Here is a 14,815-nt window from a genome sequence, read left to right as displayed (position 1 = left end):
TTAATTTCCTTAAATAAAATCATGGTTTACCTTTATCTTAAACATCTGTTTGATGATATGAGAGAACTGTGACATTCAGAAAGAGAAGAAAGTGCAGTCTTTGCTCCTTCAGCCGGATGGCAGCAAAGGACGACGGTATCGGTCACATGCATCAGCCTGAGAAGCATAGTGACCTACATAAGTGGAGCAGCTACATGTTGACTCAGTCACTGGTACACAAGTGTGCACACACAGAGCAACAGCCTTATTCAGACAGAGTGCTTCTTTAACCCTCCTGAAATGGGTTACAAGATTGTTTTCCCGCCAGACTGCCAGCATGCTAAACCAGAGCATCTAATGAATTGTAACTGAAACAGGGTGTCATCATTTTTTTAGGCCTGGAAAATGTCACTTGAGGATTTAAGATGGTCCAGGGTTTGAAGATGCATTCTTACAGTTTGAGATTAACCCTCAAACCTATAATCCTGACAAGAAATCCAGCTGTTCCATCGGTCATCCCTAACATCAGAGATGACTTTCTTACAGCAGACATTTAATTGACTCTCTGTGTACTTTCACTTGATGACTGTGCAGATTTGGAGCGCTGTGTATAACTTGGCCCGGGATAATCCCGTAACCATGCTTTAATCTGCTTGAGTCTAATCTGCTTATCAATGGCAGTCACTTCTGGTAGTGAGAAAAGCGTGTTAAAAAGAGCACCAGGAGGGCTGGCAAAAGTGTTAAACGCATTCAGATCACTGGCTACTATACTGAATTCAAATCAGTAATGGTATTTTATTGATTAACACTCAAAGAAGCAGATTTATCTTAATTAAATTTGGCATTTCATGTGTAATAAGACATTTATAACATGAGTGAGGAAACGGGGGACATATGAGTGTTACTTTACTAATTCAAAACAATACAGTCATTTTTCATCAATTAAAATAATTGGGGTTGCCATAGTGACATATCTGATAAATTGCATAGAATATTATTAGAAATCAGTTTGAATTTCCTTCTTTAATGAAGGTTTTATGTACCTTTGAAGTAAAAAAAAATGTTTCCCCCTTATATAGTATTGGATTATCCAGTATAACCTCTATTTAACATCTCTGGTTAAAATTTAGACCCTCATTAGGCCCCAGTTATGACTGCATCCCCAGGCTGCCAGAAACACATGAGGCTGATGTAAGCTTTCTGATCACAGCTGTGATAATCTGCTGAGCCGATGGCAGACGGCCACGCGTGACGTATGCGACGTTGTCATTAGGTCACTTTATGATTCATGATCAGACTCTGAGGAGGCAATCAGAGCCGTGCCTTTGTCACCTGAGGGTTCAAAACGCTGCACCTGCTTTTTATTCCCAAATCTGGAAAAGAAACAGAGTGTTTTTCTATTGTTGTTTTATTATTTGGCATTACTTATCCAATAAAGAACTTTTTTTTAAAATCTATTGACAAGCAGGCCTATGGCTGACCTAATGTCACATCTGATAGCAAAAAAGAAAACAAAAACCAGGCCTTCAAATAACCCTGCGCACAAAAATAAACCTTTAACTAACCGGTTTTGCACCTTTCTGAGAGCTTGACTACATCTGCATGACTAATGGAAATCTTCCCAGCAACACTTGAGTCAGTGTGCAATTAGAGCCCAAAAGACGAATAGTTTCCCCCCATGGTGTTTGTAAAACAAAAATGCCACAATGTTTATTTATTTATTTTTTTACATGAATAATATATTATGCATAAACAAATGACTGTATACATGTAAGAGGAAACAATACATAGTATCTTAGTACGCAATGATATGAGTAATATGTTGCCAAAAGGCAATAAAATTTTCTGATGCAGAAAATCCTATAGATTTTGAATTATCTATCTATCTATCTATCTATCTATCTATCTATCTATCTATCTATCTATCTATCTATCTATCTATCTATCTATCTATCTATCTATCTATCTATCTATCTATCTATCTATCTATCTGTCTATCTGTCTGTCTGTCTGTCTGTCTGTATATATATATATTTTATATTTATATATATATATGCATATTTATATATATATATATACACACACACATATATATCTATTACTACATATATCTATATATGTAGATATATATGTATATATTTTTAACTTGCATTATGCAAAACAAATGACTGTATACATGTAAGAGGAAACAATACATAGTATCTAAGGCAATGATATGACTAATATGTTGCAGTAAAAGGCAATACAACTTTCTGAAGGAGAAAAATGCTATAGATTTTGAATCATATATATATATATATATATATATATATATATATATATATATATATATATATATATATATATATATATATATATATATATATATATATATATATACACACATATGTATATACAAAACTGATAAAACTTTATGTATATATATATATATATATATATATATATATATATATATATATATATATATATATATATATATATATATATATATATATATATATAATCTATACATCTATTACTACATATATCTATAAAATAGATATATATGTAGCTATATAGAGGTAGGCGGTAGTTCAGTCAGACAATAACAGCAGGGAGGCTTCCTATTGGTCAGTTCCTCTGTAGTGGGTCTTGTGCTCAGAGAGCCGCGTTCCTTCCTCTGACTGAAGAGGCGTTGTTCATCTCGATTTCTGCTCACTCTGCGACTTCACTCACACAAATTTCCGCTTCCTGCACCGATAAACACCAGCAGGAACGGAGTCGACCTCCGAGACGACGTCCGGACGGAGACCACTGACGGTCCGTTTCTCCTGACTGGGTCGGGTCCAGAACTCGGGCATGTTTCTGTTCCTGTCGTTGATTAGCACCAGAAACGGAGCAACTTTCCGTTAGCGCTCGCGAGCTTTGAACGCCTTTAACCCTGCGGCTGGAGCCCGAAAAACGGCGAAACCCTGCGAAGAAGAGAGGAGAAGGACCCAGAATAAAACTATCGACCACCGTTAAGATCCGAACCCCCCATACCCCGTTTAGTTTCCAGCCTCCAGGATGTCGGAGCGCGGAGGGCTCCCGCGGACTGGGGGCGTCCCTTCGCCGCACATGCAGCCCTCCAAGCCGGTCAGCATCACCTCCAACCGGCCCGTCCATATGAACCTGTACGCCACCTGGGAGGTGGACCGATCCTCACCCAGCTGCGTACCGAGGTATGTTACTAAACTGGGGGGTCAGCGATGACTTGTCTTTTTCTGGGGGGGTGTTGAATGTTAAATGAGCCAGTCTGTGTTTACACTGCAGTACACAAACACATGAAGGGAATCTATAGAGATGTAGACTTCATCTCTCTGCTCACATTACAAGGAAATTATCCCCACACTTTCCTTTTTTCCTTAAATAAGCCCCCATAACCTCATAGACAGGTTATCTTGTATTTAGCCTGTAGTTTACCACACATCTGATTCCTCCAGACACAAAAGACAGGTGGATGTTTCCTATGAAGAGGCAGTAAATACACAGCTGTAACAGAGTGGTGGAAAAACAAAGGAGAGCTGAAAGGCTCTGAGATGCTGTATTTTCAACAGATTGTCTGCCTTTTACCTCATGCTGATTATGATCAGCAGTGGATCTGTTTGGTTTGTGTGTGTGCTTGTGTGTGTGTGTGTGTGTACCTGCCTAGCCTTCAGAATGAGGACCATTTTTCCCAATTTCACCATCAAATTGACCAGTTGTTGCAAAGTGGGGATTATTTTGCTAATGGTTAGATTTAGGGCCAAGGTGTCAATTGGGTGAGGGATGCATCGGTAATGGTTAGGGTTAGGCTTAGGGCATAGAAAGGACTGAAAATGACGGAAAATCAATGAAAGTCAATGGGAGTCAACACATGGTCCTCACTACATATAGCAGAAGGAGTATGGGGGTGTACCTGTATAGCCCTCAGAGTGAGGAGCATTTTTCCAGTTTCGCCATCAAATTGAGGACCAGTTGTTGCTAATGCTTAGGTTTAGGGCTAAGGTGTCAATTGGGTTAGGGTTAGGTATGCATTGGTAATGGTTAGGTTAAGGGTTAGGGCATAGAAAGGGTTGAAAATGACTGAAAATCAGCACATGGTCCTCACTACATATAGCAGAACAAGTATGGGTGTGTGTGTCCATAAGGGCAATGCAGCAAGGTCACTCTGGAGGCGAGACACCTTCTCCTCCCTAAGCTCTTAAACAACAGACTGTTTCAGTTTGCTTTAAGGAGAATTCATTTAGTAGGGATCTTTTGCACTTTTTTTTTTTCCTTTTTGAGTTTTTACGGCACTAGTATCGGTTTTATGGACAGTAGGCTGACAGGAAAGGGGGATGAGAGAGGGGGAGAGAGATGGGAGAAAGGACCACAGGCCGGATTTGAACCCGGGTCTAAGGCCTCCATACGTGGGTCTTGTGCGCTAACCTCTGCGTCACCAAATCACGCCCTGCGCTTTTCTTTCGTGAGCTGAGAGAAGATGGATTCACTTCTTGTTCTGTGTTTTTATTTAACCTATATTTATGATGCCTCATTGATAGCCCTACAGCATGAACTGCACACAAGGTCTAAGGTTAAGTGCTGTTAACGAGAAGTGCTGTCTATCCACAGACGGTTATAGATTTCACATCATCATCAAAACTGAATGCGCAGACATGCTTGGTAATCTCACGTTATCTATAGACTTGAATAATCTGCTGCAGATGCAGAGATCAATTAGACAGTGATAAGAGTCGGCCTTATTTTTGCTTTGAGCTATCATAAGACAATTATCACTGTTTTTTTGTTTTTGTTGGTTTCTTGCTCATTGAATGCATCCCATTTGAAATAATCCTAGGATTTTCAGTTCACCAAAACTGGAAGTAGCAGAATGCAGCGTTTTAAGGATCTGATTGATATTAGGAATTGATCCGTACGTCACAGCCTTTCATTTCCTGCATTTTCCTTTGGGGTTTAACTTCTGCTTTTATCAATTGCACTTTCCTCTCTATTTTGGTACCGCATTTACGAGAGAAAAAGGGGAATCTGTAGATTGCTTGGACCTAAAACTGTAAGCTGCTATTGGACCAGTAAAAGCCTCATCTTTGCATTTTTAATGAGCTGCCGTATGCATTAAATGTTTATATTTGTAGCAGAGGCAACATCAGGATGTGTGTCAGGGAGAGCAGCAGCTGTAAAATAAGAGACTACCTTTTAAAAATCCACTATAGAGTGAGCCTTTAGGTGTCTCTTTTAAATCCTACAGTAGCAATTAGCATAGTTAGCACCTAAAACTTTAAACATCAGCCTTTCTGTGGGTTTATTCCTTTTTTTTTGTTCCAGCCTCCTGATTAAGGTATTTTTGTTGTTTACTTTCATTTTAGAAGCATGTTGATTGTAAGTAGGGCTTTAACTAATGATTATTTTGCTAATCAATTCAACTGACGATTATTTTTTCAATTAATCTATTAATAATCGGATAGCCAAGGCACCTTAAAGAAGATTCTGTTTAATGAAATGTAACAAGGTGAAACTAAAACTTTTCCACTTGGAGTCCTGCATAGAGCATATTGACAAACAAAAACATTTTTTTTTTTTTACAATTTTTGTATAATTGCTGCTCTAAGTGGGTTGTTCTGTCAGCTAAAGGAATGTTTTAGAGTCTCTATACTCCGGTTAATGATTAATAAATTACTAAATTGATTGATTTAGTTGATTATTTCAATAATAGATTAATCCAAATAATTATTTCAGCACCAATCGTAATACATTGTCACTAGGTGATCCCAATCATCTACGCATTATTTTCGAAATAAAATGTTAGATTTAGTTTGAACTTCATCCCTCCAGATGTGCCAGATGTGATTTTGACAAAAATAAATTGGGCATTTAAAGGCTCATTATCAGCCCAAAGCGTAATGCTTACTCCTAAATGTTGCTTTTAAACTCGCTTTGAGGCACAGCCTCAAGGATGTGTTTGCTGTTTTCTAAGACTCTTTGCTCGGCCTGCTGCGTTATACACATTTGTGTGAATAAATCACCGACTTTGGACGTGTATTTTTAACATCACTTTGTTTGTTTTATAGACTCTTCATCCTTGAAGCAGATGTGCAAATGCTTACAACCGGCTCTGAACATTAAGCGCTTTCAAACTGGATTATAGAATGTTGGTTGTTTTGGAAGCTTTTTTTCTGCAGCCGCCACGGCCCATCAAATAACTTTGATTTTGCTGCAGTTGCGGCGACACAGACAGTAAGTCAGAGGGAGAAAAAAAGGATGAGGAAAGAAAAACAGGGCTTGGAGAAAAAAAATGGAGAATGGAAGACAGCAGATATGAGAGGAGAAAAAGTGTCTCTATCATCTGCATATAAATAGGATTTCTCACCGGCTTTCAGAACCAGAGCTTCCAGCAGTGGAATAACAGCTAATTCAGATGTTGGGATACATTTCTGTAAGCATTTTAACTTTGTTGCTGCTAAATCTTTGCTGTAGCAGCCAGAACTGACAACCCCCTCCTAATTCGGTGGAGGTGCTCTTGCTCAAACCTCTTCCTGCCAGCCGTATTCTGCATGTTGTTTACGCCGCGCTGTGGGCTGAAATTTCCCTCTTCTTCGCTTTTTTTCTCCAAATCCTCACTCCAAGAAAAAAAGGAGGAGGCGGGGCTAAAAATATGACCATATAAATGTTTATGTTGTATTTTTTATTTTCATATCATGGCTTTTTGGAGTCAACCAAGAGGGACTCTCAGAGAGAAGGAGATTTTATCACATCACATGCAGCCATGAGTGATGTTTCGCTTTGCTGCATATGAGCAGCCGGAAATGTTTGCTGTGAAGCAGATCTGGAATTGAACTCTGACCTTTCTCATGTCCATTATTATAACACAGCCCCCACTTGAGGCCATTTCTCTCATCAAATGTCATCCTCATTCTCCTGTCTTTAAATCCGCCGACACAAATAGTTTCACTGACTCCATAGCAGCTAATTGTTGGGGTCTCCTCTCGTTTCTAAAGTATTTGAAAGCACATATTTCACACATTGTGGCATGCTTGGCATCGTCTCCTCTGCTCAGCTCATCGGTTCTTAGCGGCTCTGCTCCTCGACTCAGTGCTTCACCTCCCAGAGACATCAGTGAATAAAGATCAGCAGCTGTTAGGTAGACTTTCTATCAGGAGGAATGTGCATAGTTGGGATTCCCAGCTTCCAGCAGAGTTTACTTTACTTCCCTGCTGTTGGGGAGCTGCTCTGCATCAAGAGTTTAAGGAAGGAGTCCTGGAGCAGAGCTTGTCACCTTCCATCTTTACAAAGCTGATAGGGAAAGTCCCATGACTGAAGTCCATAGATGGAAACTGGATCTTTGTTCTTTGCTTCATAGTTTAACCATTTCAGTGAAAAGTTAGACAAACATTTAACATCTATAGAGAGATTGACTGTTTTGACGAAAGCGCATTTGTTCAAAATTGGTTAAATCGTGAGACCTACGCTAGCTGTGGTTCAAAGTATTTTATTTTTTATGCAAAAAAAAAAAGTGACAGAGAATTTGGATTTTTTTTGCAGATGAAACCACCGACTAATATAGCGGTCCCGGCTACTTTTCCCACACTTATATGACAAAGAAACTAAACCGTTGGCAAAATATCTTTTATTTTCAATAAAATGTTGGAGGAAAGCACCGCAGCCCCTTCTTTATCATGCTTACCGAGATGAAGCTTTATTCAAACACCACAGGGAAAATTTAAACTACAGCCAGCGTGTCTGTCGATCAGCCGACTGCAGGCTAGCTAGATGAGCAGATTATCTCCCAGCTTATTTCACCTTTTAGCTCTTTCAGTTTTGCGTCATGATGAGTAGATCAAGAAGATCGATTGATATTCTGTGCATCTTGGACTAAAAAAAAACTCAATTTAGTAGGGATGTCCTGATCGGATATTAATTTTGGATATCGGTCCGATATTAGCCAAATAAAACGAATATCAGATTATATTTGCTTGCATCTACAATCTCTAATATTAGCTTGCTGATAGAAACACTGAGCTTCTGTTTAAAGTTCATATATCCTGTTGGTTAATATTACATGGTTGGTTGTTCTCATACCTATTGTTGTTGACTTTTGTTCTTTGTTTTGTTAATATCACTTGATCAAACATTTGCTAAAACTCTACAGCACAAAATAAGTCATAATATCATGATTATCGTATTGGGTCTTTATCAGTATCGGCATCGGATTGGAAATAAAAAAATGGTATCGGGACATCCCTACAATTTAGCTGTTTATTATTTTACATAAATGTGCTATAACTTTATATTATTCTAGTAGCAGTTTGAATGATTGTTTTTTTTAAATATTATTTTAAACTTATTTACTCAAAGTTATCTTATTACAGTCGCACCAGCCCATACCTACTCCAGACAAATAGTAATCTGTGGTTAAACCCTTTTAAATGGAATCTGATGAGAGAAATTAAGCAGCTGTATATCTGAAATAAAAAGCTTTCTACAGCGTTCCTAAAAAGCCGTTTCTACATTTTTTTGGCAATATACTTGCTTGGCCAAGAACATGACGCACTTTATAAAAGTGTGTAAAGTGTGCGTTTCCTAATATTGTCTTAACTTGACAGTCTTACCCAACCGATCTTAAACTGATTTTGACACAAAGGGAGCTGCTTCATGGTTGTTCCCTCCTTATAGATTTCTTCAGTCTTACTTATTTGATTCACATTAATGATCTGTCAGGGTGGAAAAAAGATAACCCGGCTAAATATATAAACAAAAAGGAGATTTTAAGCGATCATTGATTAAGATACAAAGGTATTCAAAGCAACTTTTCTCTACATGGAAATAGTATTTACTCCCTTAAACCTAATAACACAATATTAAGAGGTAGTGATCACTGGAGTCTTTGACATCAAGGAGTTTTAAACCAATATCTTTTCCTCGTCCTTAAATTTTAGACACTGACCTTAACTGGGAGCTGACGTCTGCAGCTGTTTAGACGTTCTTTGTGACCTCGATGTCCTCTCAGACTAATTTTGGCTAACCAGCTTGTTTTCCACTGCCTTCTATTTTGTCCAGTTGTGGAACATATAGGGGTGAGCGATATGGCAAAAATATAATATCACGATAAAAAAAAAAAAATATTTAAAAAATCACAATTTTTGTTTTATTAGTATTTTTGAGAATAATTTGATAGTCTTTGGTCAGTGTAACCAAACCAGTTCTGTAAGTAAAACAGTTATAAAAAAAAAAAGTAGTAAAAATTACAATTCAGCCTAAAGAGAAAATTACATTTTAGCAATTTAAGTTGCTAACACATGTAAAGAACATAAATCCACCTGAGACGTGGAATAGTAGTATTGGAGAAGTATTTTGGATTGGCAGCTCTCTCTCTGCGGATGTTTGAACCCCTCGTTTTTAAGTATCTTGAACGGAAACCATAATCTTTTTGCAAGATAAAAAGTAACTGCTTCTGTTACCTCTTTCCTCCTCCTGCCGTTATCAAACTCCTGCGTTAATATTGCCTCTTTGGGTCCGGTGAGGCTGCCTGTGGCTGCGACGCTGCCAGCGGTCCCCTGTCTGTTTGTCTCTCATACCGTTTCAGGTGCTTTCTGTCCAACTGATTAAACGAGGTCATTTTGTTGCCTTTAGCCTTGATAACCGTGCCAGAGAAAACCTTGAAAATGATTTTGTTTTGTTATGCCCCCTTTTCAAACTCATAGATGTCAATTCTTTGTTTTTCAGCTGTTCTTAAATTTCTGATTATCTTTTTGATATTTTTCAGTCCAGAAAGATGTTGTGTTTAGATTATATATCAAGTCTACTGTTCAACTTTTATAACCAGTGTAATCTAGAGCAGTAAGTGCATCAACATGCTGTGAAAAACAAGAGTTTGTTGACGTTCACCAGGTGAAATGACTGCTTTCACTTTGTTTTGTCAGCTGATTTAAAAAGAAAAAGGAAATAGGGCTGTTTTGGTTACTGAATTCCTGGATAAATTGTAATTACTGATGAAATCATACATTTTTCAACCGATACATTTTAAGGCTGATACCAATTCATTTGCCATCAATCTAGCCTCTGAGATTAAAACTATTAGAATCCAAAGAACCAATTAGCTTACAGTCCAGCAAAATTAAAGTTGATTAGAGCCACAAATATTACATGATCTTTTATTAAAACACAACTTATTATTTACAATTTTAAACAACCAGCTGTTCATTTGTATTTCTAGCTTTTAAAATGAATAAAAACTTAAATGCTTCATTAAGAGAAAACATTCATTTTCTTCTATAGAAAATAATTCCTTAGGTAATAACAAGGAAAAAAATAAACATATTTCTGGTCATTTTAACATCAATGTTTTGTAAAATAATTGTGTTACACAATCTTTCAATTTTAAAAACCCCACTAAGCCTTTAAGCCTGGTATATGTTATACTATACTGAGTCACAATTAAGAGCATTTATAGAGGGTCCAAAGAGCCACTGACCGCTTCGAGCTACAGGTTGCAAACCAGATATTTGCTGCTGATTTTTTTTTTTTTTATGTGCTGATTGTTGACACCCATATTGCTCTTTCTTTTTCCATTTACATGGTAGAAATGACAAAAGGATAACTGTTTCACCAGACTGATATTCAACTTTTCTCCACAAGATTGAAAAAATGGCCCAAAGACAATCAAGAGTGTGAGCACTAAACTGGCTTGTACTGTACATTTTTGTTTTAACTTCTCTTGTTTTTTTGGTTTTTTTGGGGGGTTTTATGCATTTGTGTGTCGTAACTAACCTCCCTCCCCCTTAATGCTAACACCTTTTAAAAGCCTAACCAGGGACGAAGGCTGCAAATTAGCCCATGGCTACAAGCCTTATGTACTTGGACATCGGCCACCTGTTTGGTTGCAATGTTTAATTGTACTGTCCCTGTCAAATAAACAAATAAATAAAAAAATAAAAATTTTGATGAAAAGAATAATTTCTTCACAAATCAATGAAAATATTATTAATTCTTAGAAAATGATGGAAGCAGCAATGCATGCTTCACTTCATGCGCTCTCAGTGCATGGCTGCTGAATCAGGGTTCCTGCGGGTCATTAAAAGTCATTAAAAGTCATTAAATTATATTTTTTTAATTAAGGACTTAATTGGCATTAAAATTCGTTAAATGTGTTTATTTTGGCATTTAAAATGCTTTATTTAAAAAAACTGTATAAAAACAATTTCGTCAGACATATTATATCACAATATATTTGTGTGGAACTAAAAAAGCACATTTCAACAAAAGTGGTTGGGAAAACAAAGAATTCGGGACATGGCCTGTCGACGGGTACCTGTTGGTGGCATTAAAATTATTTCTAAGAGCATTAAAAAGCATTAAATTTGAGTTATTGCAGATAATAAATATCGGCCAATGTTTTGGTCCATATCTACTATCCATATCTAGGAGAATATGCAGTCATCACTGCAAGACTTTGAGTAGAAGGTACCCTTGAAGCTTTTAGATATTGAGAGGCAGAGTAGGTACCAAGTACTACTAATCAATGCATCAATTAACTAATTATAAGCATCTTTAAGTGTCTCATATAAGAGTAATTTAACATTTGGAGTTGGCTCAAAGCAATGCACTTAACAAACATTGATTTTGAAGGAATGTTGTCCTTGTGTGGGAAGGACTAATCAGTTATTGACAAAAATCATTAAAAAAAATCACATCTGCCTCAACCAAAAGTGGTACCATGAGATGAAAAAATAAAGAAACAAATGAGGCTAAAAAAAAAGATTGACTCATTTAAAATCAACCCAGAGCTGCTGTTAGGGACACTGCTGGTGTGAGTAATGCTGGATGTTCTGAATTATACATACATAGAGCATTTGTTTGACTCTTCTGCTGTAATTGCCCTGCCTCACAATGGCGGCTCGTCACATGCCGCTTCTTGAGTGTCGGCATCGCGTTACCCCGAAAACACGGCCCCCTGCGTGCAGAAAGCAAGTGGAAAGAATACCAGCAAGCTGTTGCATTTATGCAAGAACACTCACACTCACACAGTGGGTTGTAGTGATCATTAAGAAGAGCTTGTTGTGCCGTTCGCCTCATTGCTACTCGCTCATCATCTCAGCCGAGGTCTCAGTCTGCCTTCCTAAGATGAAATGTTTTTATTTGCCATCATCCAGCATCAGTCCTCAGGGAAACATGATATTCATAAGCTAACATTATTGACCTTTATCCTCGCCGTCCTGCAGCCCTCTTGCTCTTTGAGTTTGTTTGTCCTTCAGTGGTAAACATGTTAAAACCAGGGAAATTTTTTTTTCTTTAGCAGTCCTAAACTGGTGAGTGGAAGAACCTTTGCTGATGCCTCTTACCCTTTGCTTTCGAGCCCTGCTATCTAAGAAAAAATATTTTTACCCGTATGCTTCTCTGTGCAGTGATCCCAAACGATGGCTCTTTCACAGACCTGTCTGGAAGCAAAACGCTTATGGTGACAAAGTCAGTTCAGGCGTAAATGAGTCCACAGATAATTGTCGCATGCAGGTTACACTGGAAAAAAATAATGTAACCATTTTTGGCATTTACTTAATCATATTTATTTACATAAGCACAATTGTTTCATGTTAGCAGGGTAGGAAATAAAACAATTGTATTAAAGTAACTAAATATGATTAAGCAAATGCCAAAAGCGGTCGCATTATTTTTTTCAGTGTGGCTGTAGAAACTGATGCTGTTTGGATTTGTTTAATGCAAAATATGCACAATTAAAGTGAGAAGAAAAAACAAAAAACAGACAAAAAAAATAATAATTCTAACAATTTACTTAGCACAAATCTATAGCCCGGTGGAGGATAACCTTTACACTACAAGCATAGATTTCCTCCCCTGCAGGGATTTCAGATAGTGCTGCGTTAAGTAAGAATACAGTTTAAAACAAAATAATAAGATTATCTTCATTATTTAATCATAAAGATATTCTTATGAATTTAAATTATTTAAAAAAAGAGATTGTTTCTAATCAATTTTTTTAACATTTTTTAACATATATTTATAATCTTTATTTTGTACACACTGCAGCTGCATAAAACACCCTAAATATATCATCATTGTAAAATCTGGGTGTACAATAGTCACATTGCAAAAGACACTAATTTCTGGCTCACTTAGTTTTTAAGGGTTTTTGCAATAAAATATCTAGAAAGTTGTGAAAAGTTTAATGGCCTCATATGCTCACAGTATGGCATTGCCTAAAGGCCAAAGGTCAGATTTTAGGAAGAACAAATGAGGAATAAAGCAAAGAAATTAGTTGAATCTGGTTTAATTATTGCATTATAAACAAATATCACAATCACATAATTTCTTTTAAATGTCAATGAGACCTAATAAACCTCCAGAATGTTAAAAAAAAACTAATTTACCAATGTTAACTAGTTTATTGTGCCAGCTCTTTTATTAAGTAATGACATTTGTTTTCAAATGTATCTATTACTGATATATTAAGAAAACACAGAATGGAGATGGTGAAGTCTATGATAATATGGAGAAAAAAAAATCAAAACAGAATTTAACATTCTTATTTTCTTTCTGCCTTCAGCATAGCAAACATAGACCTCATATAATAGATAATCTGCCCAGCTTCTAAGAAACAATAAAAGTCATTGGTATCTGTCTTCCATAAAGGTCAGCGTTTCTCGTGGTTGCTGTCTGATGGTTTAGATATGAAGAAATAGTAGTTTCTTAATGATTTTACCGCCTCTTTGCCTATTTCTGTTACTTAATCTGCTAGTACACCTATGCACTCATTGCAGTATTTTTTAATGCAAGGCCTTTCAGAATCTATAAAAGAGAGGCATTATCACTTTTCAGTGAATGAGGTTTTCATATAGCCTGGGTGCCATTCCAAACTTAGTCCCGCCCACAACGTTTGAGGTCGGGAAGTTCGGTCTGGCATTGCTCAATAGTAGCGCGAGTATTCTCGCACAATATCTGGCGGGCCAATCAAATTTTCAGGGCGGGCTTTATACGATGATGGACAGATGATCAACAGTAACGTAATCAACCACGTCACCAAAGCGCGCTTGGGTGACAACAACAATGGCTGCCGCCGGAGAGTTGAGGTGAGTAGATTCTGCTATTAGGTCTGTTCTAGAAGATATCGACAGCAAATTAATTTTAAAAGAGGAAAAGAGAAACGCAATCAAGACTCATCTTCTTATTCTAGGAGTGCAACAGCACGCTTTGATTTTTGTTGACAACAACTATGCGTCGCTTAACATACGTCACGCACTCCGTTGCTCTTATTGGTTGTAGATCTATCCAATTGAGTGCAGAGGCATTTTTTTCCTGGTTCATTCGAAAACACGCCCCATAATCACAGCTCTATGGAGCAGTATCAGACTCATATTCTGACTAGAATTGAGTAGGACTACGTCAGGCTAGTTTTCATAGGCCTAGTTGGAGTACAACTTTGCTACTTCTGTTATTTGCTGTTGTTTCTCAAATAAAATCATAACGACATTACAGCTTTCATTGATTTATTTCAAATTTGAAACATTGTCTAGCCTGTAAGGTAAAAATAAAAATTAATCGAATAGTTGTCAGGAAATTCATACTGAATCGAATCGCCATTATGGGTGTGATTTACACCCGTGGCACAATGAGTGTTCTACCATCTACAGAATAACTGCCGCTACTTGTTTATAACAGATTATTAAAGGAAATATGTATTTTTTTGGGGGCCATACAACGTCTTGAAGAAACAAAAAGTTCTGAATCAAGATTTAGAATAATTAGTGTTGAATTAAAATTTCAGCTAATTTGCTGTACAGTTTGAGAGCTGTCTGCTGGCCTTAAAGAACATGATCACTTTTGTCTTTGA

At 37.1% G+C, this 14,815-nt stretch overlaps 1 protein-coding gene across 2 annotated transcripts in view; it reads left to right on the top strand.

Annotated features, from left to right (window-relative positions):
- Nucleotides 1-2,621: 2,621 nt before the first annotated feature.
- The window catches only part of LOC119787458 (phosphofurin acidic cluster sorting protein 1-like), an 88,782-nt gene continuing 76,588 nt past the window's right edge, over nt 2,622-14,815 (top strand). The window contains exon 1 of one of the 2 annotated variants that reach the window (XM_038291333.1): nt 2,622-3,179. In XM_038291333.1, the coding sequence (XP_038147261.1) occupies nt 3,025-3,179 (155 nt within the window). In that variant the 5' untranslated portion in view covers nt 2,622-3,024. The remainder of the gene's footprint in view (nt 3,180-14,815) is intronic. The other variant, XM_038291332.1, reaches the window with a different exon arrangement.

The sequence above is a fragment of the Cyprinodon tularosa genome, unplaced genomic scaffold (genome assembly GCF_016077235.1).
Source record: "Cyprinodon tularosa strain WSP-4 unplaced genomic scaffold, ASM1607723v1 ctg299, whole genome shotgun sequence".
Taxonomy (NCBI): Eukaryota; Metazoa; Chordata; class Actinopteri; order Cyprinodontiformes; family Cyprinodontidae; genus Cyprinodon; species Cyprinodon tularosa.
The sequence above is the reverse complement of the archived record's forward strand: the minus strand, read 5'-3'. Positions and strand labels throughout refer to the sequence as shown.